Source organism: Triturus cristatus, chromosome 2_2 (assembly GCF_964204655.1).
Source record: "Triturus cristatus chromosome 2_2, aTriCri1.1, whole genome shotgun sequence".
Lineage (NCBI taxonomy): Eukaryota > Metazoa > Chordata > Amphibia > Caudata > Salamandridae > Triturus > Triturus cristatus.
Window position 1 is genome coordinate 1,057,374,189 of NC_140582.1, and position 22,997 is coordinate 1,057,397,185.

The 22,997-nt window shown below is 44.1% G+C and overlaps 1 protein-coding gene across 1 annotated transcript in view; it reads left to right on the forward strand.

The window, feature by feature from the left end:
- Positions 1-22,997, forward strand: part of LOC146863144 (uncharacterized) — a 607,219-nt gene that overhangs the window by 533,703 nt on the left and 50,519 nt on the right. Inside the window, exon 7 of the mRNA XM_085642558.1 lies at positions 19,164-19,276. Coding sequence (XP_085498684.1) covers positions 19,164-19,276 — 113 coding nt within the window. The remainder of the gene's footprint in view (positions 1-19,163; positions 19,277-22,997) is intronic.

Here is a 22,997-nt window from a genome sequence, read left to right on the forward strand (position 1 = left end):
TTTAAGAGCCTTCAAGGGGTAGTCTCTGGCCGTAAATCTGCGATTTCGCTTGGCTCTGAGGAGTGCCCCAAAGGGGATACTCCATTTCAATTTATGGGAGTGATGACTATTTGCGTGGAGAATGTTATTCCCTGCAGTACTCTTGCAATAAAGGCTATTTTGTACTGCTCCATTGACTATCCTGACATACGTCAAGCAAGTCCATTTCAGTGGCATAGATCTCATGCGTGAAGGCTAGGTTAAGATCATTATGTTCAATGTGTGCTAGGAAATCATGTTAATCTTGTTTGGGACCATCCCAAATGATAGAGGTCGTCGATATAAGGGTCCAGATGTTGTATGTTTGGTCCACCTCTCATTCTCCTCTACCCACACATGCAGTTCTTTACACCATCCCATGTAAATTCCAGTATAGCTAGGAGTAAAACAACTGCCCATCGCAGTCCCAATCAATTGGTGATACCATGCATCATTCAACAAAAACAAAATTGTTTTCCAAGCAGAACCTCAACTTATCAAGCAATATCATGGAATGATCATACTTGTCTATGGCTTTGTCACAAAACAAAATGTCGGGTTATGATCAATGCATATACATAAAGACACCACATCCATGGTAATAAGTGTTAATTCAGGTTGCCATAGAATATTATCCACCTTGGTGATAAAATCCGTACTATCTCTGCAGTAGGAACACAGTGTAAGGACATATGGCATCAGGAAGTAATCAAGGTAAAGTGAAGTGTGTTCCAGAAGGCTATTATTCTCTGAGATAACAGGTCTCCCCGGTGGATCCTCTCTATTCTTGTGGACCTTGGCCAGCATGTAGAAGCATGGTGCTACCAGTTTCTTCGCAAAGAGGAATTGGTATTCCTCAGTAATAAGTAGGCCTCTCTTCCTTCAGACACCTAGGGAGGTATGGTATTTGTTGATGACTAAACTGTAAACATTGAGAGTGGTTTTCTCGTAGCTTTCAGCTGTGTCAAGCTGTCTGTGTGCCACCTTCAAATATTTGTTTATATCCCACTGGACCACATTGCCCCCCACTTATCTGAGAGCTTGATGATAACGTTGCAGTCTCTTGTTAGGGTTTCTAAGGCTGTTCTCTGCCCTTTGGTCAAATCAGAAGCATAACTATTCCTAGAGTCCCGCCAGAGCAGGGGTGAGCACTTTGTGGAAGTTATCTATGCTATTGTGTGGTGCGATTGGGTTGCATCTGTATTTGGGCTTTAAGTGGTTGGCGCTAGTACTATCTAGTTCTAGGTTTTTTGTGTGTTTTTTTACCCAGATTTTTGCGTTTTCAGAAGCAATTAAAACCTGCAGTATAATCGCCCCACAGTGCAGTACCAAGGAACAGTTTGTTATAATGGGCAATTCAATCCGGCACTGTTAATCAATTAACAATAAAACTGGTCCCTGCTCCCCACCCCCAGCAGTCAATACTCTACATTTTCTCATCAAATCCAGGGTTGCGCATTAGGAAAGAAGGATGATCAGTTATAACAGAAGTCTTGGGCGAGGGGGCGACCACCCCCGGGCGATCCAGGTTCGTGTCCCCTAATGGTAAATATGTTCTACATCTCAGGCCCTCAATTGTAATATACACAGTTCATCTCGGCGATGCCGTCGGAGAAGCCACTGGTGAGGCCAGCTGTGGGTTGGTCAGGCTATCCACTACTTCACTCCAGGCTCTGGTTCCCTCAATGCCTCCTACACCCCTCTGCGCCTCCCTCAGGAGTAACCGCCCCTCGGTGCTTGCCCACTTTACCATCTCATTCTTCCAGGTTAATAATCTCCGACCCCTTGTTGCCTTCCAATTGCGTGCTATTTCCTGCTTGGCAATAATGAATGGAATCTTCCTGTTATCTTCGATTTTGCAGGGTGGGGAAACAACTGAGGAGACGGGGACCTGGGGTTCGTGGGATCTTCTTCTCAATACTCTCCTCTAATGTGCATATAACTCCCTCCCAGAAAGCGTGTATCGCGGGGCATAACCAAAACATGTGGAGGAGGTGGGCTCCTGTGTCTCCACATCAGGGGCATGTTGTGTTAGGAATGTGAAAATACCTGCCTATGCACTCAGGTGTCAGGTATGCCCTATGGAGTTCATTGTAGTTAATATATATTGGTATATGTTCTAAAATCTTGTTCAAATCGATAGGAATGTCTAGATAGTCCTCCCACTTTACCCTCAAGACCTCCAGAGGTTGTCGTTGGTCAGTGCCCTCATATTAACAGGTAATCACTTGTCCGACCTTTGCTGATCGCGCCATATACTGACAACTCTGGGACATTGCAGGTTAGATAAATTCCTTTCCCCAGTGCTGCTTAATCACCGTTGTGAGTGCTCTGTGAAGCAGGAAGTGACCACGTGATAGGTCAAATTCGGTTCTGAAGTCCTCAAACGGGAGCAACTCCGAGTCACTATACAGATCACCCACCTTTGTTACTCCTGCCGCAGCCCACTCGGTCAGGCCTCTCCTGCTCCCCACATGGGGCAGTACATGCAAAAGTCAATAGGCAATTCTGTCGTGTAAGGAGTCCGGACACGCAACCTCTGTAGCCCCCTATTCCAACAATTTGCCATAATGCGAGTCTCATGCGAGTCATTCAAATTAGATCGCTTTACACAGAGGAGTACTCCAAGCTGGTCATGAAGCAGTGGCATGAAGGGGCCAGGGGTCCGATCCGGGTGTCGCCGAAGTGCAACACCACGGATCATCCACTGGAGCTGGGACGTGATATATTAAAACTCAAGTTTGGGACCCCAACCCCCTCGCCCCCACCATCGTCCGTCGAACGTTGCAAAGTGGTTAGGGTCCCCAGCTCCCTAAACCTAGATCCCGGGATCCACACGGGAAGTGTGAAAAAAAAAAATTAAGGAGTCGCTGCAGTGCCACCATCTTCAAAAGGGCTAACCTCCCAATCACTGATAACTGAAGCGTTCCCCAGTATTTCATGGAGGATCTTAAGGATCCAATTGTGCGATCATTGTTACTCTCCAACAGATAATCCTTGTCGTGGTATATCTTAACCCCCAGGTGGGTCAAACAGTGGGGCTCCCATTGCATCATAGGTGCACTTACTGGGAGGTCTTCCTTCCACTGCATGGGGAAAAGTTTTGATTTCTGCCAGTTAACCCGCAGCCCAGAGAAGAGTCTGAATTCCTCTAGCATGGATCTAGCCCCCCCTCAGGTCCTCCCCTGTATTGCGCAAAAACAGCAGAAGATTGTCAGCATATAGCGCTATTCTGTGACCGTGCCCCTGCATCATCAAACCCTGAAATACTCTTCCATTTCTCACATAAGCCGCTAAGGGTTCCAACACTCCTCTTCGTGGTCTTCCTCGTGTCGTCTGGTTCATCTGTAAAAAAAAAACCACAACAGTATTCATCCAGTAATGTAAACAGGAGATCGTCTTTGTTGGATGTAGTTGGTTGCTCCTTGAAATCTGAGGAATAGTTATCTGAACCCGATTCTGAAGTAACTACCTCTTATTGTCTAAAGGCCCCCACCTGCTTGAGCTGTCTAATTGCATCACTGAACTTCTTGCCAAAAGTTAGTATAAACCCATCAGTGTAATCTTGTTTTTCCAGCTGGAATTTATGCATTTTCTTAAGATTAATTTCCTTCTCATATTCCTCCAGTCTGATCTCCTCTTGCTCCAGATGTTTATCCAAGAGATCCTTCAATTTAGCAATTTCCTCTACCACTTGCTCCAATTCTATGTTGACATACTTGGAAAGAAGTACCATCATGTGTTCTGGTAAGTGGGGTGGTACCTTCCCCACCTCTATAAAGTTAACCTCCTTTAATGATCTCTCCTAGAGAAACAATTGTTGCTTTACTGTTTTTGTTGTCTCAAGGCCACGGTGGACCCTAGTCCCATTGTTCCCTAATCCTCCATCATCCTGTTAATTGAAAGGCTATGTGCTGCCTCAGTTCTTTTTTAAAAAGAATTTTGGGGTAAGTTTGGGAACAGTGTGCAGAATTGCAGAGACGAACTCTGCAGATATACATGGTATCATGGAAGGCGCAATCAATTTTCTACATATCGTAAACAAACCCCACCCCAACCCAACTCCCCCATTCAGCCAGTACAGTATTGCAAGCTTATGTACAATCTACATAACACCTTTCAACCTTCAGGGTGTTGAAGGCCCACCCCGTATTTGCATTGCATTCTAGGTAAGTGCTAATTGTGTCTGTTGCAGGTCCGGGATTTGAAGCAGAAACATGGGCAGCAGTGAGGCAGTAGGCAGCTCCTCCGCATAGATGTCCATTTGCTCTTTGCAATACACCAAGTCTCGAATCCACTTGAATAGTTGGAGATGACTTAGCCCCCCCAATGCATTGCGACTGCATGCTTTGCAAACAAAGTGGAGATTGCAACTATTTGCCTGTTGCAGGGTTTAAGCTTTTTCACCAAGCCTAGCAGGCACAATTTTGGAACACATGCAATTTTTTCTAGAGTTATTTCTGAGAGCACCTGCTCAACCCTTTGCCAAAAGACATATTTTGTAGGACAGTTCCACGCCAAATGTATGAAGTCCGCTTCATCTTGCCTGCATCGTACACATCTTGCCTCTTCTCTTAACCCAAATTTCTTTAGATGGCTGGGGGTATAGTACATCTGATGTTAATATTTGAAGTGTATAATACGGAGATTACAATTTGCAGTCAATCAGCCAATCAATTCGCAACAAAACTCCCAGTTCTCTAGCGTCAGCGAGGATTCTAGCACAGCATTCCATTTTTGTAGCCGGGGGGGTGGGGGAGGGGGGGGGGATCTACCAGCTCATTCTCTCTCTGGGAAGCATAATACAGTCTAGTGATCAATCCCCTGCACTCCTCTCCAGTCAACACAACCTGTAATGCTTTTAGGGTTTTTGGTTCTGTGGGATATCCAGGGTAAATGGATCGAACTGCCTGACACACCCTTACAAAGGTGAACCCCAGCATAGTGTTATACTCTTTTCCTGCCTGAAATACTGCTAGGGACGTAACTCCATGGTGGTACATGTATCCTATCCAAGCAACCCCCATCTAAAGTAATACTCTCAATGCTCCCTTCTCCTGGGCCGCAGAGATGCCCGGGTGCGCCGCAATTGGCAAAGCCGGGGTATACATATGCTCCCGCCGGGTTTGCCTGGCAAGATTTTCCACGCCCAAGCAGTACACTTAACAGAATTTATTTCCTTCCTGGCAGCGCCTTCATCTCCCTGCAAGACCATTGCAATCAGCGGTGTCGGAAGTACAGTGTCAGCTTCAATCGCGGTGTGTGGACGATACCGGTTTGGGAAAAAACAATAGTGCGCATAATGCGCTTGCACGCATAAATAATATAAGCGCAAGTGAGGCGCCTCACCAAACCTACCCCATTTAAACGGCTGTGTTTGTTTATTCCAGCCACATCTTGGCTGTTTTCCAGCCCACACAAGCGACAGTAGACAGGACTAAAGTAATTTGAAGGGTGCCATGTTAAGTTGAGTCGGGATGCCCAGACGTGGGTCCTGGGCTCACTGTGCCACTGGAATCAAGCTATCCTGGCAGAAGAGGGGTGAAACCCCGAAACCGGTCCTAGGATGCTTGTTTCTGGTCCAGGGAGGACCTGGCTTGGCAGTTCGGGCTGGACTGTTCCCATGAGGCACAGGGTCAAGACTGATTTGCATATGGCCAGGTCTAAACTGGGGTGGCATGGTGAGTAAAAGAATGATGGATTTAAGCCAGATCTCTTGACTGGGGATGAATGTTTTGATTTGTTCTGCATTCCGTCCATCAAGTGTGTGTCTTTAGTATGGGATTTTCAACAGTACTAAAGTCCAGGACTGGGACAATTTTTTCAAACCAACCTATTGTAGTTTTTGCAGAATCTTGTCTGGGATCAGGGCTTTTCCTTTCATTTTATTGCAATCAAGTGCAATTTGCGGCCTACCTCATTAATATTCATCAGGAGGGTGGGATTAGGACCCTCTGCGATTCTGACTTTTTCGTACCAACCCATTACATAGGTCATGTCGTAAAATTCTTTACTTGAGGCGTTTTGCAACCATTATTTTGTGACCTTTCTTTGTACATCTGGCCGTTAGTTCTAAGTTTACTTCCCTTCGATACACATTTTATTTATAGATCTTCACTGTCCTTTTTATATATAAATCCATCACTACCTGAAGGGTCTGAAGCCATAAAAGAACAGAGATGCAATATAGCCAGAGCAACCCTTAGGGTGCGTTTTATGCTTGAGAAAACGGATGAAATCTGGAGTTGGTGGTTCTTGGTGTTCGGACTCTAAACGGATGAAATGTGGAGTTGGTGGTTCTTGGAGTTCGGACTCCAGTCGAGAACATCCCAGCTTCTGAAGGTGCATAGTGTGGGAGATGCCTCCCTCTTAGCATCTTAGTACTTTACAAATAGGCGTCCCTGCTTCTTTCAGGCATTCGTGTTCCTTACATTGCAAAAACGCGGGGAAAGTGTCCCAAAGTTGTTTGTGCGGGATTTGATGCAATCACGGGCGATGGCAAGACGGAGATCAAATGAGTAAGCATTTGAAAGCATGCCAGAGTGCCTACATTCAGCGGGTTTACGATCTGTGTTCTTTGTGTTCCTTTTGTCTAAACGTCCATTCAGTTTAATGTTAAGATTAAATGAATGTAAATAGATTTTCTATAGCAAACCGTAACAAGGAGTGCGGTCCAGTGGGGCAGTAAGGGCGGCATGGGCCCTTATGAAGCAAAGTACAATAGGCTCCTCGTCCGCACATAAGTCAGTAAAATACACCTATAATTAGGGTTCAATGGGCCCCTCTGGCCCCAGTGTCACTACACCACCTCTACCTTAGCTACAACCCTGCCGAGTGCTAGACTCACTCACTCACTCACTCACTCACTCACTCTCTCTCTCTCTAATCTATTCCGATGTTCCGGAAAAGAGAGTCCCAATGGTCTTAAACGATCATTGAACGTTTATTAGAAACCCTTGACCAAAGTAATACACTGTTGCTTTATTTGTCAGTCGAAGGGTGTAGGTTGTAATTAGGATAACCGTGTTAAAAAACGGGGTCGGTTTTAGAGAAGAAACGGTCAAGCCATCCATAACGGGGGTTCTTGGAATGAAAGTGGTCGACTTTAAGAATCACTTATAGAGCCTGGGATGCGAAGCTGAGATCACGCACTGGAGGGTCCCGCAATAGTCGCGTGGACAACAAGCGGGTCGATTAATTATCCAGAGCCCTGTGTGACACAGATAAGGTTTTAAATGCACTCTGTGTATTTGAAAGGAAAGCTGGTAAAGATCTTTATGGTACAATGTGACTGGTGAGGCCAGCTGTGGGTTGGTCAGGCTACCCACTACTACACTCCAGGCTCTGGTTCCCTCAATGCCTCCTACACCCCTCTGCGCCTCCCTCAGGAGTAACCGCCCCTCACAGCTTGCCCACTTTACCATCTCATTCTTCCAGGTTAATAATCTCAGACCCCTTGTTGCCTTCCAATTGCGTGCTATTTCCTGCTTGGCAATAATGAATGGAATCTTCCTGTTATCTTTGATTTTGCAGGGTGGGGAAAGCAGCTGAGGAGACAGGGACCTGGGGTTCGTGGGATCTTCTTCTCAATACTCTCCTCTAATGTGCATGTAACTCCCTCCCAGAAAGCGTGTATCGCGGAGCATAACCAAAACATGTGGAGGAGGTGGGCTCCTGTGTCTCCACATCAGGGGCATGTTGTGTTAGGAATGTGAAAATACCTGCCTATGCACTCAGGTGTCAGGTATGCCCTATGGAGTTCGTTGTAGTTAATATATATTGGTATACGTTCTAAAATCTTGTTCAAATCGATAGGAATGTCTAGATAGTCCTCCCACTTTACCCTCAAGACCTCCAGAGGTTGTCGTTGGTCAGTGCCCTCATATTAACAGGTAATGACTTGTCCGACCTTTGCTGATCGCGCCATATACTGACAACTCTGGGACATTGCAGGTTAGATAAATTCCTTTCCCCAGTGCTGCTTAATCACCGTTGTGAGTGCTCTGTGAAGCAGGAAGTGACCACGTGATAGGTCAAATTCGGTTCTGAAGTCCTCAAACGGGAGCAACTCCGAGTCCCTATACAGATCACCCACCTTTGTTACTCCTGCCGCAGCCCACTCGGTCAGGCCTCTCCAGCTCCCCACATGGGGCAGTACATGCAAAAGTCAATAGGCAATTCTGTCGTGTAAGGAGTCCGGACACGCAACCTATGTAGCCCCCTATTCTAACAATTTGCCATAATGCGAGATTCATGCGAGTCATTCACATTAGATCACTTTACACAGAGGAGTACTCCAAGCTGGCCATGAAGCAGCGGCATGAAGGGGCCAGGGGTGCGATCCGGGTGTCGCCGAAGTGCAACACCACGGATCATCCACTGGAGCTGGGACGTGATATATTAAAACTCAAGTTTGGGACCCCAACCACAACCCCCTCCCCCCCACCATCATCCGTCGAACGTTGAAAAGTGGTTAGGGTCCCCAGCTCCCTAAACCTAGATCCCGGGAGCCACATGGGAAGTGTGGAAAAAAAAATAAAGGAGTCGCTGCAGTGCCACCATGTTCAAAAGGGCTATCCTCCCAATCACTGATAACGGAAGCGTTCCCCAGTATTTCATGGAGGATCTTAAGGATCCAATTGTGCGATCATTGTTACTCACCAACAGATCATCCTTGTCGTGGTATATCTTAACCCCCAGGTGGGTCAAACAGTGGGGCTCCCATTGCATCATAGGTGCACTTACTGGGAGGTCTTCCTTCCACTGCATGGGGAAAAGTTTTGATTTCTGCCAGTTAACCCGCAGCCCAGAGAAGAGTCCGAATTCCTCTAGCATGGATCTAGCCCCCCCTCAGGTCCTCCCCTGTATTGCGCAAAAACAGCAGAAGATTGTCAGCATATAGCGCTATTCTGTGACCGTGCCCCTGCATCATCAAACCCTGAAATACTCTTCCATTTCTCACATAAGCCGCTAAGGGTTCCAACACTCCTCTTCGTGGTCTTCCTCGTGTCGTCTGGTTCATCTGTAAAAAAAAAAACCACAACAGTATTCATCCAGTAATGTAAACAGGAGATCGTCTTTGTTGGATGTAGTTGGTTGCTCCTCGAAATCTGAGGAATAGTTATCTGAACCCGATTCTGAAGTAACTACCTCTTATTGTCTAAAGGCCCCCACCTGCTTGAGCTGTCTAATTGCATCACTGAACTTCTTGCCAAAAGTTATTAAACCCATCAGTGTAATCTTGTTTATCCAGATGGAATTTATGCATTTTCTTAAGATTAATTTCCTCCTCATATTCCTCCAGTCTGATCTCCTCTTGCTCCAGATGTTTATCCAATAGATCCTTCAATTTAGCAATTTCCTCTACCACTTGCTCCAATTCTATGTTGACATACTTGGAAAGAAGTTCCATCATGTGTTCTGGTAAGTGGGGGTGGTACCTTCCCCACCTCTATAAAGTTAACCTCCTTTAATGATCTCTCCTAGAGAAACAATTGTTGCTTTACTGTTTTTGTTGTCTCAAGGCCACGGTGGACCCTAGTCCCATTGTTCCCTAATCCTCCATCATCCTGTTAATTGAAAGGCTATGTGCTGCCTCAGTTCTTTTTTTAAAAAGAATTTTGGGGTAAGTTTGCAAACAGTGTGCAGAATTCCAGATACGAACTCTGCAGATATACATGGTATCATGGAAGGCGCAACCAATTTTCTACATATCGTAAACATACCCCACCCCAACCCCCCGCCCAACTCCCCCATTCAGCCAGTGCAGTATTGCAAGCTTATGTACAATCTACATAACACCTTTCAACCTTCAAGGTGTTGAAGGCCCACCCCGTATTTGCATTGCATTCTAGGTAAGTGCTCATTGTGTCTGTTGCAGGTCCGGGATTTGAAGCAGAAACCTGGGCAGCAGTGAGGCAGTAGGCAGCTCCTCCGCATAGATGTCCATTTGCTCTTTGCAATACACCAAGTCTCGAATCCACTTGAAGAGTTGGAGATGACTTAGCCCCCCAATGCATTGCGACTGCATGCTTTGCAAACAAAGTGGCGATTGCAACTATTTGCCTGTTGCAGGGTTTAAGCTTTTTCACTAAGCCTAGCAGGCACAATTTTGGAACACATGCAATTTTTTCTAGAGTTATTTCTGAGAGCACCTGCTCAACCCTTTGCCAAAAGACATATTTTGTAGGACAGTTCCACGCCAAATGTATGAAGTCCGCTTCATCTTGCCTGCATCGTACACATATTGTCTCTTCTCTTAACCCAAATTTCTTTAGTTGGCTGGGGGTATAGTACATCTGATGTTAATATTTGAAGTGTATAATACGGAGATTACAATTTGCAGTCAATCAGCCAATCAATCCGCAACAAAACTCCCAGTTTTCTAGTGTCAGCGAGGATTATAGCACAGCATTCCATTTTTGTAGCCGGTGGGGTGGGGGGGGGGGGGAGGGGGGGGGGGGAGTCTACCAGCTCAATCTCTCTCTGGGAAGCATAATACAGTCTAGTGATCAATCCCCTGCACTCCTCTCCAGTCAACACAACCTGTGATGCTTTTAGGGTTTTTGGTTCTGTGGGATATCCAGGGTAAATGGATCGAAGTGCCTGACACACCCTTACAAAGGTGAACCCCAGCATAGTGTTATACTCTTTTCCTGCCTGAAATTCTGCTAGGGACTTAACTCCATGGTGGTACATGTATCCTATCCAAGCAACCCCCATCTAAAGTAATACTCTCAATGCTCCGTTCTCCTGGGCCGCAGAGATGCCCGGGTGCGCCGCAATTGGCAAAGCCGGGGTATACATATGCTCCCGCCGGGTTTCCTGGCAAGATTTTCCACGCCCAAGCAGTACACGTAACAGAATTTATTTCCTTCCTGGCAGCGCCTTCCTCTCCCTGCAAGACCATCGCAATCAGCGGTGTCGGAAGTACAGTGTCAGCTTCAACCGCGGTGTGTGGACGATACCGGTTTGGGAAAAAACAATAGTGCGCATACTGCGCTTGCACCCATAAATAATATAAGCGCAAGTGAGGCGCCTCACCAAACCCACCCCATTTAAACGGCTGTGTTCGTGTATTCCAGCCACATCTTGGCTGTTTTCCAGCCCAACCAAGCGACAGTAGACAGGACTAAAGTAATTTGAAGAGTGCCATGTTAAGTTGAGTTAGGATGCCCAGACGTGGGTTGTGGCTCACTGTGCCACTGGAATCAAGCTATCCTGGCAGAAGAGGGGTGAAACCCCGAAACCGGTCCTAGGATGCTTGTTTCTGGTCCAGGGAGGACCTGGCTTGGCAGTTCGGGCTGGACTGTTCCCATGAGGCACAGGGTCAAGACTGATTTGCATATGGCCAGGTCTAAACTGGGGTGGCATGGTGAGTAAAAGAATGATGGATTTAAGCCAGATCTCTTGACTGGGGGTGAATGTTTTGATTTGTTCTGCATTCCGTCCATCAATTGTGTGTCTTTAGTATGGGATTTTCAACAGTACTAAAGTCCAGGACAGGGACAATTCTTTCAAACCAACCTATTGTAGTTTTTGCAGAATCCTGTCTGGGATCAGGGCTTTTCCTTTCATTGTATTGCAATCAAGTGCAATTTGCGGCCTACCTCATTAATATTCATCAGGAGGGTGGGATTAGGACCCTCTGCGATTCTGACTTTTTCGTACCAACCCATTACATAGGTCAGTTCGTAAAATTCTTTACTTGAGGCGATTTGCAACCATTATTTTGTAACCTTTCTTTGTACATCTGGCCGTTCGTTCTAAGTTTACTTCCCTTCGATACACATTTTATTTTATTTATAGATCTTCACTGTCCTTTTTATATATAAATCCATCACTACCTGAAGGGTCCGAAGCCATAAAAGAACAGAGATGCAATATAGCCAGAGCAACCCTTCTTTATGCTTGAGAAAACGGATGAAATCTGGAGTTGGTGGTTCTTGGAGTTCGGACTCTAAACGGATGAAATGTGGAGTTGGTGGTTCTTGGAGTTCGGACTCCAGTCGAGAACATCCCAGCTTCTGAAGGTGCATAATGTGGGAGATGCCTCCCTCTTAGCATCTTAGTACTTTACAAATAGGCGTCCCTGCTTCTTTAAGGCATTCGTGTTCCTTACATTGCAAAAACGCGGGGAAAGTGTCCCAAAGTTGTTTGTGCAGGATTTGATGCAATCACGGGGGATGGGAAGACGGAGATCAAATGAGTAAGCATTTGAAAGCATGCCAGAGTGCCTACATTCAGCGGGTTTTCGATCTGTGTTCTTTATGTGTTCCTTTTGTCTAAACGTCCATTCAGTTTAATGTTAAGATTAAATGAATGTAAATACATTTTCTATAGCATATTGTAACAAGGAGTGCGGTCCAGTGGGGCAGTAAGGGTGGCATGGGCCCTTATGAAGCAAAGTAAAATAGGCGCCTCGTCCTGTTATGTTGTTTGGTGCATGTTACTTGCCTCCTATCTCCGCGCGCCCCTCCCTCCTGCGCGCGGCAACCTCCGGCTGGAATGTTGACAGCTGGACATTCGAAGTGACAGTTGTGACAGTTGCATGTAACGTCATATTGTAAAGGTTGCACTTAGCCTCCGGTTGAGTGTGTCGTTCCTGGAGTAATAAACTTACTTAAGCTAAACCTCCTGACGCCTCATCCTTACAATTTGGCGACGAGTGATGGTGGACGACACACGGATGAACCCACAAGTAATGGAGCGTGTTAAAGAAGATTTTGAAGACGTTACCAGAAGGGTATGCAACTGAAGTGTGTGCGGCGGAAAATATGGAAAATTAGCGGCACCAACAGTTATATGAATTGACGGAGGACTACTTTGAGTTGCAACCCATGAGAGGAAAAAAACTACATATAAGTATTTACTTCTAAATTGAAATAACAGATTACCTTAAGAAGCTGAACTGTGAATACTTAAAAACGCCGTTATCGGAAGCAAGGAACACATTGAAAGAATCTAACCTTATGCGCAACGAAGTTAATTTGCCTGAAGGAAACAAAAAAACATGCGGCGGACAGCGAAACAATTGGCCAGGAATAAGAGGGTGATGATCGAGTGAGGAGCGACGTTGAATAGTAAGAAGTGCAGTGTACTCTCCCTAAGCGTTGCAGATTTAAGATTCTCTATGTACCCGAAGTCGGAAGTAAACGACTTGTGAAAATTACGATCATTGAACGTTTATTAGAAACACTTGACCAGGGGAGACGCGCGAGCGCGCGAATCAAGATGGCCGCCACCCGGTGAGCTCCTCCGCGTTTTCGCCCGTTTTTCCATATAAAACGACGAATGTCTGTCAGAATTTTGTTTAAAAGGAGGTCGCTGCTAACATTATAGGCTTACCAGCATTGTGAAGCGGTTTCAGGCCTTTTTGATCGTGGGAAGTCGTGTTTCTGTCTCCCTGGTTCCTGCTCCGAGCTCTGCATTGAGGTACTGCCTGGTTAGTCTGTCAGGGGGGCGGAGCATACTTCAGGAAAGGGCCTGGCTTGGGCCTAGCCACACCCCTAGTCCAGTTTAGCTGCTGCACCAGTATTTTGGAGGATTGCTTTGCATCTTTTCGCTCTTTTTACTCACAAACTATTCATTTTTATTCAAATTTTATTATTTTTTCTCAAAAATTGATAATAAAAATCCTCTCAACAATAAAAGAAAACAGCAGATTTCACCGCCCCCAATAAAATCAAAAGTGGTGGAGTCATCTGAACCTTCGCTTTCTTTAATTTTGGAGGAAATTCAGGCTCTTCGTGCTAATACAGAAACTATTGCGACTGAAATAAAAAATGTACGAAAGGAAATGGCGAGTATGTCGATGAAAATCTCAGACAACTCAATTAAAATACAGGACAATAAAGTTAAAGTCGACGCTTTTACTCCACTTGTGGCGAAAATATCACCTCTGTGCTCACAACTTTTGGACATGGAAAATCGCAATAGACAATACAACCTTCGCATATTTAATTTACCAGAAGAGGTTGAGGGATCTAACTGTCGACTATACTTAGAGAACTTAATTCCTGGTCTTTTAAATGTCAAATTTCCAGAAAAATTTGAAATTGATAAGGCTCATAGAATTCCTTCACGTCGCAATCCTCAACATACCAAGCCTAGACAAATGATATTTAAAGTTCTCCGTCACCATCATTTGGTTATGATCAGAAAAGCAGCTAGAGAAATTCCTTCATTGATGGTCAATGGTCACAAAATCTTTATTCATCAAGATTTTGCCAAGGAAACTGTTGCAACACGTAAGGGATTTACTAATCTTCGCCCACGATTAAGAAGCCTTGGATACCAATATGGCCTTTTTGACCCTTCAACTATGCGCATTTGGAAAGATAATTTTTCAAAATCTTTTCAGCGTCCTGAAGATCTGCGACAATTTCTGGATCAACAAGTACAGCAAACTATGGACACTCAGGGTCCTACCACTTGATTCTTTCCTGTATGATCTTCTTTGACAGATTTATATAACTCATAATATTTTGGGCTCCAGCGGTTTCTGGCCATGCTTGTAGAGCGTGTGTGCGTCCCAATGTTCATATTTATGTATTTTGTTTGTCTTTTTTGCTATGTTTTATTTCTTCCATTCCCTTTTGTGTGTTTTGGAGCTACTTTCTTCTTAACATTTGTGTCTTTTTCTGACCTTCTTCTTTCTAACCCTTTTCTCTTTTTATTTTGTCATGGCTAATATTAAAGTAGTGTCACTGAATGTTAAAGGTTTACGCCATCTTTTGAAACGTACAAAAATTTTGGATTATTTGGGTAGTTGCAAAGCTGATTTTTGTTTTTTACAAGAAACTCATATAGATGATAAAATTTTAAACTATATGAAGAAAAAATGGGTTGACAATATTGTTTCTTCTCCTGCTAATGGCAAGAAAAATGGTGTAGCTATATTATGTGCGAAAAAAGCACATTGCCAAGTTTTGAGCAAAATTACAGATACGGATGGGAGATATTTAATTGTTAAGGTTAAAGTTCATGATTCTATCTTATTTTTATTAAATGTTTATGGCCCTACTGCAGATGACCCTGTTTTTTGGTCTACTCTTTCAACGGAGGTTGTAAAAATTGGTAATGTACCTTTAATTGTTGCAGGTGATTTTAATGTCATATCTGATCCTTTATTAGATAGAATATCTCGTACTAAATTCCACCCCCCTAAGGTTTATTTTGCTTTTAGATTATTTCTTCAAACCACTAAGTTAGTTGATATTTGGCGTTTACACTTCCCTACAGAAAAATGTTTTACTTTTTTTTCTAACCCACATAATTCTCATTCTAGGATCGATTACATATTAGTTTCGAAACAGCTGATCAACTGTGTTAGTAACCCCAAGATTGGCAACATTGACGTCTCTGACCATGCTATGGTTTCTTGTATTTTAAATTTAAATTCAACCTTTACTAACCAGCCTAGATGGAGAATGAATTCTGGTATAGCTCTCAATGAACTTAATAAACCAAAGCTCCTCTCTGCCATTCATGATTTTTTTCAATTTAACCCTGAAGGTACTACTTCATTGGTTAATAGATGGGATGCATTTAAAGCTTATATTAGAGGGGTTACTATTTCTATTATGGCTCACGAAAATAAGATTTTTAATGCCAGTATTAAAAAGCTAGAAAAGCAAATAGCGGAAAATGAACGACTTTTTATTTCGTCTAATGACCCTCAATATAGAAGTAAGTTGCAAAAGCTTCGATATGAATTTAATACAATTCTTAGTAATAGAGCTGGCGTTCAGATTTCTAAGGCCAAAGCTAAATTTAGTTTTAATGCAAACAGATCTGGAAGATTGTTAGCGAATTACTTGCGTATCAAAAAGGATAAAACTCAAATCACTTCTATTCACGGATCCAATGGTAAAATTGCTTTATCTCATAAAGATATTGTGAATGAATTTTTGGATTTTTACTCTAAGTTATATGATAAACCTGAGTTTCATAATGAATCTTTAGTTGATTCTTTTTTATCTTCATGTGGTCTACCTAAAATTTCTCCATCAGATAAAATGGGGCTTGACTCTCCAATTACTAAGGATGAAATTTTAGCCGCTATAAAATCTCTTAAAAAAAAATAAATCCCCGGGTCCTGATGGTATCCCGGCGGAGTTTTATAAAGAGTTTCAATCCCATCTTTTACCCTTATTATTTCAACTTTTCACAACATTTGGCTCTACGGGAATTACTTCAGGATCCTTTACTGAAGCTTTAATTATCGTTCTTCCCAAACCTGATAAAGACCCCACCCTTGTATCTAATTATCGCCCTATCTCTTTAATTAATCAAGATTGTAAATTATATGCCAAAATATTAGCCACACGATTATCCCCTGTACTAGATTCTATTATACATTCGGATCAATCTGGTTTTATGAAAAATAGACACTCTGCAAATAATACAAGAACTTTATTACATGCCATTGAACAGGGTCATACGTTAACTACTCCTTCAGGAATTATGGCTCTGGATGCTGAAAAAGCCTTTCATAAATTGCATTGGCAATTTTTATTCCATGCTTTATCATCATTTAACTTTGGCGATAATTTTATTCGTATGATTTCAGCTCTGTATTGTGCTCCTAATGCTCGTCTATTTATTAATGGCCAAGTTTCAAATCAATTTTCCCTCTTTAGAGGTACTAGACAAGGATGTCCCCTTTCCCCGCTATTGTTTTTAATTGGCATTGAACCTTTCCTTACATCTATAAGAAAATGTGATAACATTAAAGGAATTATTATTAATGAGATTATTATTAAAACTTTAGCGTATGCTGATGATGTACTTTTATTTATTAGTGACCCCTTATCCTTATTTCCTTCTTTATTAGAGATTATAACAAAATATTCTATGGTGTCTGGCTACAAATTAAACATTAATAAAACTGAATTTTTCCCTTTAAACATTTATTGTATTCCTGATATGATACCTATGAATGAAATTGTTTGGCAAAAGACTAAATTAAAATATCTTGGTATTTTATTTTCCTCATCCATAAAATCTACAATGACTTTAAACTGTAATTTTGTCTTAGATTATATTAAAGATAACACGTCTAAATGGGCATCACTGCATCTTTCATGGTGGGGTAGACTGGAATCTATTAAAATGAATATTGCTCCAAAAATATTTTATACTCTTTCCATGATTCCTACTCAGTTCCCATTAAAATTTTATAAAGATATTGATAAACTTCTCTCCAAATTTCTTTGGAATAACAAATCACCTCGCATTAGTTATAAAAAATTAAAAATGTCTAAATGTAATGCTGGATTTGGTATCCCAGATTTTTTTCTTTATCACAAAGCTTTTATTTTAAAACAAAGTGCCATATGGTTTATTCATTCCCCTTTACATAATCCACCTTCTTGGCTCCAAATTGAAAAATCTATTGTGAAGCCGTTCCCATTACCAACTCTGTTAACTATGTCTAACAACTCATCATTTTTTCATAAATCTATCGTTCTCAAATCCACTAAAATGTTTTTTAATGATCTAGATTCCATTTTTCTATACCCCATGTATAACACTGTTGAATTATCATTATGGTATAGCAATATCATTAAACTAAATAGGAACATTAGATTTTGGTTTTCGTGGATTAAAGCGGGTATTTTTTATCTTAAAGACATTTATTCCAACAATACCTTTATACCGTTTGAGGATCTACAAACAAGGTGTGGTTTAACTCAATCTGATCTTATTAAATATGAATATTTAATTAATTCAATTTTAGATTCCTTTCCGCAAGCTATTCCGACTAGTGTTACAGCTGATCTATCCGTGCAATTCAAACTATATCGCTGAAAGCTAATGGTGTTTCCATTTTATATAAAAAATCATCTAACACTTTAGGAAGTAACATAACGATGATTGCAACATTCTGGAATAATGAACTTTCACTTACATTGTCTAATGATTCATGGGAAATTATATGGATTAGAAATATTTCTGGTTGGTTACCTGTCTCACTTTATCAAACCAATTCCTATATTTTATTTAATTCTTTATGGACTCCATTACGTTTATTCCAGGCTAAACTCCTTCAGTCTGACACTTGTTGGCATTGTAAATTGCATCCTGGTTCGTTACGACATATGCTTTTTGATTGTCCTTTAATTGCAAAATTCTGGACAGAAGTTTGGGATTTTATTAAGAAGTTGTTAAATATACATGAAGACTTATCATATAAAATGTTAATTTGCAAATCAGTTACATTATCACAATCTCTAAGTACTCTTGAAAGTAGGCTTTTTGATTTTTTGATTTCTGCTGCGTTAAAATCTATTACCTTTTGTTGGAAAGATGTTTCTAAGTTATCAGTTCATGCTTGGTGGTCTTGGGTTATCTTTACAAGAAGAGGTGCTCAATTATCTTTGTCTGGGGTTAATCATAATCCTATTTCCTATCACTCTTTGGATTCCTGTTGATATCGATTTTGCATCTTAGGGGTATGTTTATGTATTGTACTGCTTTTTACGATTTTTATATTATTTAATATGTCATAGTAGCTCTATTTATTGCTTACTCAATAATTTGTTATTAGATGTTTCCCTTCCCCCCCTCCTTTTAAGTTTATAAGAATATGACTATTTTCTTTTCTATTGGAATGAATTTGATAATGATTTTGTACGAATTGTATTAGATATTTTAGTTTATTATTACTCTTTTTTGTATGTCTATGTTGTTGCTGTTCATTATAAAATTTCAATAAAATATTTTGAACACAGAAACACTTGACCAAAGTAATTCACTGTTGCTTTATTTGTCCGTCAGATGTTGTAGTTAGGATAACCGTGTTAAAAAACGGGGTCGGTTTTAGAGAAGAAACGGTCAAGCCATCCATAACGGGGGTTCTTGGAATGAAAGTGGTCGACTTTAGGAATCACTTATAGAGCCTGGGATGAGAAGCTGAGATCACGCACTGGAGGGTCCCGCAATAGTCGCGTGGACAACAAGCGGGTCGATTCATTATCCAGAGCCCTGTGTGACACGGAGAAGGTTTTAAATGCACTCTGTGTATTCGAAAGGAAAGCTGGGAAAGATCTTTATGGTACAATGTGACATAAAAAGGTTGATCTCACAGTTTTCATGTTTACATTTTAATGTGTTTATCGTGTGCTGTTTTTTCTGTTTAGGAATGTTTAAAGGCCCCGATGAGGACATGTGCCGTATCTGTGAAGCTGGCGAGTTTCAAACGGAGACTGGGAAAGCAAGTTGTGATCAGTGTCCGGAGAACCACTATTGTCCAGTAAGTTCTTCCCTGAAATTGAATGTCACAAAGTGCTAAATATGGAAATGTTATGGGTATAGGACATGACCTAGTAAACGTAGTGAAAGGTATAGTAGTCTGTAGACTAATAGAAATTACTTGGTATGGGGCAGCGCTTCATTTGTAAAAGAAAGGGTGGAAAGCTCTGCTCAGAAGCCCGAGGCCGGCGCTATTAAACGTCGGCGTGCCGAATACCAAAGCTGGTAGTCTTAAAACACCTCCTGGCTCTTATCTCCACTACCAGGCGCTCCCTGCCTTTATCTACCTCTTCCTAGTCTCCCCTTTCTCCCTTTGGGGCGGTGTTTACGTCTTTCTCTTGCTCAGTCTTTCCAATTGTGTTTATTTGCTATGTCGCTCTCAATGTCTAATGTGGAAAATACACGCTGTGGCCCCCATTGGCAACCACCGGCTCAAATTAAGCACTGGTATAGGGGAGAGCGCAGTAAATGTTTGTGGCGTAGGGGATGGATTCACAGCACATTTCGGAGCTTGGTAAGTAGTACTGCAAGAGTACTCTTTTACACACTTGCGTGCCTTTGCGGATTGGCCCTAAAATATCCAACTCCATCTTAGTAAAAGTGCACAGTCCTTTCTATCTGTACTAATTGTACATGAATATTCTCTGCATAGTCCCATTTATACGTTTTGGTGCCAACTCACAAAGACAGGTAAGAGTACATACAAGAGTACCATAGGAGTTTGTTAGACCCGGCCCTTGTAACATAGCTAGACCTGACCCCTGCACTTCACACCAGCCCCCAAACCCACGGCCTAGCCGATTCTTCCCTCCCGAACTCACACGCACCCAACCCGGACTTCCCGTCCGTGGCCTTCCTCCTTTCGGCCACACCGGGCCCGCGTGCCCACTTCATGCAACAAGATGGCCGCCCAGCCCCAGCGCGACCCTGGCCTAGAGGCGCCACTCCGGCTGGAGAACATCGCGCTCCCCCTGGGATGAGAGAGGGAGGAGCCGTTTCTATCACACCTCTGCGCTTCCCTGGGAAGGTGGGTTTCGATTGACCTGCCGGCCTCCCCGAGGGCTGGCTCCACGCCTGCTGGGTGTCTGGGACTCCTCCCGACCCGGCCCTGGAAGGATCAAAGGACAATGGCAGGAAACCCCAACAAGCGACCCCCCCCAGGTGACAAGACCCCTGCCTGCACAGACTCCGGACATCAAAGAGGAGTCACCCTATAACAAGGGGTGCTCTGGGACTGTCCGGCAGATTCGCCTTGGAAACACCTGAGCCTTGCTGAGTGACTCGCGGCTCCCTGAAGATCGTAAGACCTCCGAACTTGTGCTTGAGCCCTGCTGAGTGACTCGCGGCTCCCTGAAGATCGTAAGACCTCCGAACTGGTGCTTGAGCCCTGCTGAGTGACTCGCGGCTCCCTGAAGATCGTAAGACCTCCGAACTTGTGCTTGAGCCCTGCTGAGTGACTCGCGGCTCCCTGAAGATCGTAAGACCTCCGAACTTGCACTCGAGCCTGCTGAGTGACTCGCAGCTCCCACAGACTCTCTTGGTCCCGCCGGACCCTACGACGACAAGCGTATCCCCCAGCTCGAGGATTGTGAGCTGTGCGCCGGGTACGCTCCTGCATTTGATTCCTATTTCCAAAGACTGTCCCGCTACCTCCTAACCCCCCTCCAAGACCTTGTGAGCCCGCGCTCTGCTTGTATATATTTTGCCTTGCGGATCATAAAGATCCTACCACTCCGATCTGATAAAGATTTGCTCTTAAGAACTCCTCGTGTGGTGTCTCTCTGTCGTGTGGTGCCGAGTGTACGATCCTAGATACGAGGTTCCTCCCCTGGGGAGTCTCCCGCCAGTGCCCGGCTACGATACCTCGAGGGTGGGTCTCAGGGCAGTCAGGGCCCCCTCCGGGCCCCTCTGAGGTCGCCTTCTAACATTGGTGGCAGCGACGGGATTCGGGCTCATCATCTAGAGATCGTACCGTGAACGGCTGACGCACTACCGACAAAGATGGCAGAAGGAAACGCCGTGGTTCTCACAGAAAACGACACCAGTGCCGTGTTCCAGGGGGAACGGCTGGAAGAGTACACTCACAAAGAACTAAAACAATTCTGTAAGGAACTCAAAATCGCTTCCACTGGTCTCAACACCAAAGAAGATATGAAAAAGGCACTGAAAGCTTGGGTGGATTCTGGGGCCCCCCGCCCAGAAGGAGCAGGGGAGCCCCACGACGAAGCTGGACCCTCCCAAGGAGAACGCAATAGCAACCAGGTGCGAGGCTTCGTACCAGACGGGGGCCTATCCCCGGAGGAACTCGCAGACAGAGAAAAAAGTCGCCATCACGAGCTCGAATTAGCTAAACTCAAAATTGAGGGCGAGTTGAAATTAGCCGAGAAAAAGCTAGCAGTAGAACAGTTGCGAGTACAAGGAGAACTAGAGGAGAAGAAACTCCAACGAGAACACGAGGGAAGGAGACTTCAACTGGAACATGAATGCAGCTTGAAGGAAATAGAACTGAAAGCAAGAAGCGAAGAAGCGCGGCCCCCGGGGAACCGGGAGGCGGCCGCCCCGGCGGAGCAGAAGATCCACATCCCCAAGGATGTGGTCAAAGAATATTACAAAAATGATGACATTCAGCAGTGGTTCCGGGCCTACGAGGTCGCCATGACCTCCCATCGGGTCCCGAAGAAGGATTGGGGGGCTGGGTTGTGGGGACGATTCCTGAGCGAAGGGAGAGACACCCTGCTCGACCTACCCACCTCCATGCAGACCTCCTATGACCACATGAAAGCGGCCCTCCTCACAAGGTACGGCCTCACCCCGGAGATGTACCGCCAGCGGTTCCGGGACTGCAGGAAGATCCCGGGTACCACCTGGGTGGAATATGTGAATTTTTTCAGCCGCGCCTTTGATGGGTGGATCAAGGGCAGCAAGGTAACCACCCTGGAAGAACTAACAGACCTTATGTTGTGGGAACACCTGGCTGCGAACTGCTTTGTGGAACTACGCCAGCATCTGCTCGAGATCTCTTGACTGGGGGAGAATGTCTGCATTGTCAGCATTCCGTCCATCATTTGTTTGTTGTAACGCTTTTCGCCCTAAGTGGGATGGGTATTCCCAGACGTGGGACCCGTGCTCACTACGCCACTGGAGTCAAGCTATCCTGGCTGATGACGGCTGATAGCCAGAAACCGGTCCTAGGATGCTTGATTCCGGTCCAGGGAAGACATGGCTTGGCAGTTCGGGCTGGACTGTTCCCATGAGGCACAGGGTCAAGACTGATTTGCATATGGCCATGTCTGAACTGGGGTGGCGTAGTGGGCAAAAGAACGATGGATTTAACCCAGATCTCTTGACTGGGGGAGAATGTCTGCATTGTCAGCATTCCGTCCATCATTTGTTTGTTGTAACGCTTTTCGCCCTAAGTGGGATGGGTATTCCCAGACGTGGGACCCGTGCTCACTACGCCACTGGAGTCAAGCTATCCTGGCTGATGACGGCTGATAGCCAGAAACCGGTCCTAGGATGCTTGATTCCGGTCCAGGGAAGACATGGCTTGGCAGTTCGGGCTGGACTGTTCCCATGAGGCACAGGGTCAAGACTGATTTGCATATGGCCATGTCTGAACTGGGGTGGCGTAGTGGGCAAAAGAACGATGGATTTAACCCAGATCTCTTGACTGGGGGAGAATGTCTGCATTGTCAGCATTCCGTCCATCATTTGTTTGTTGT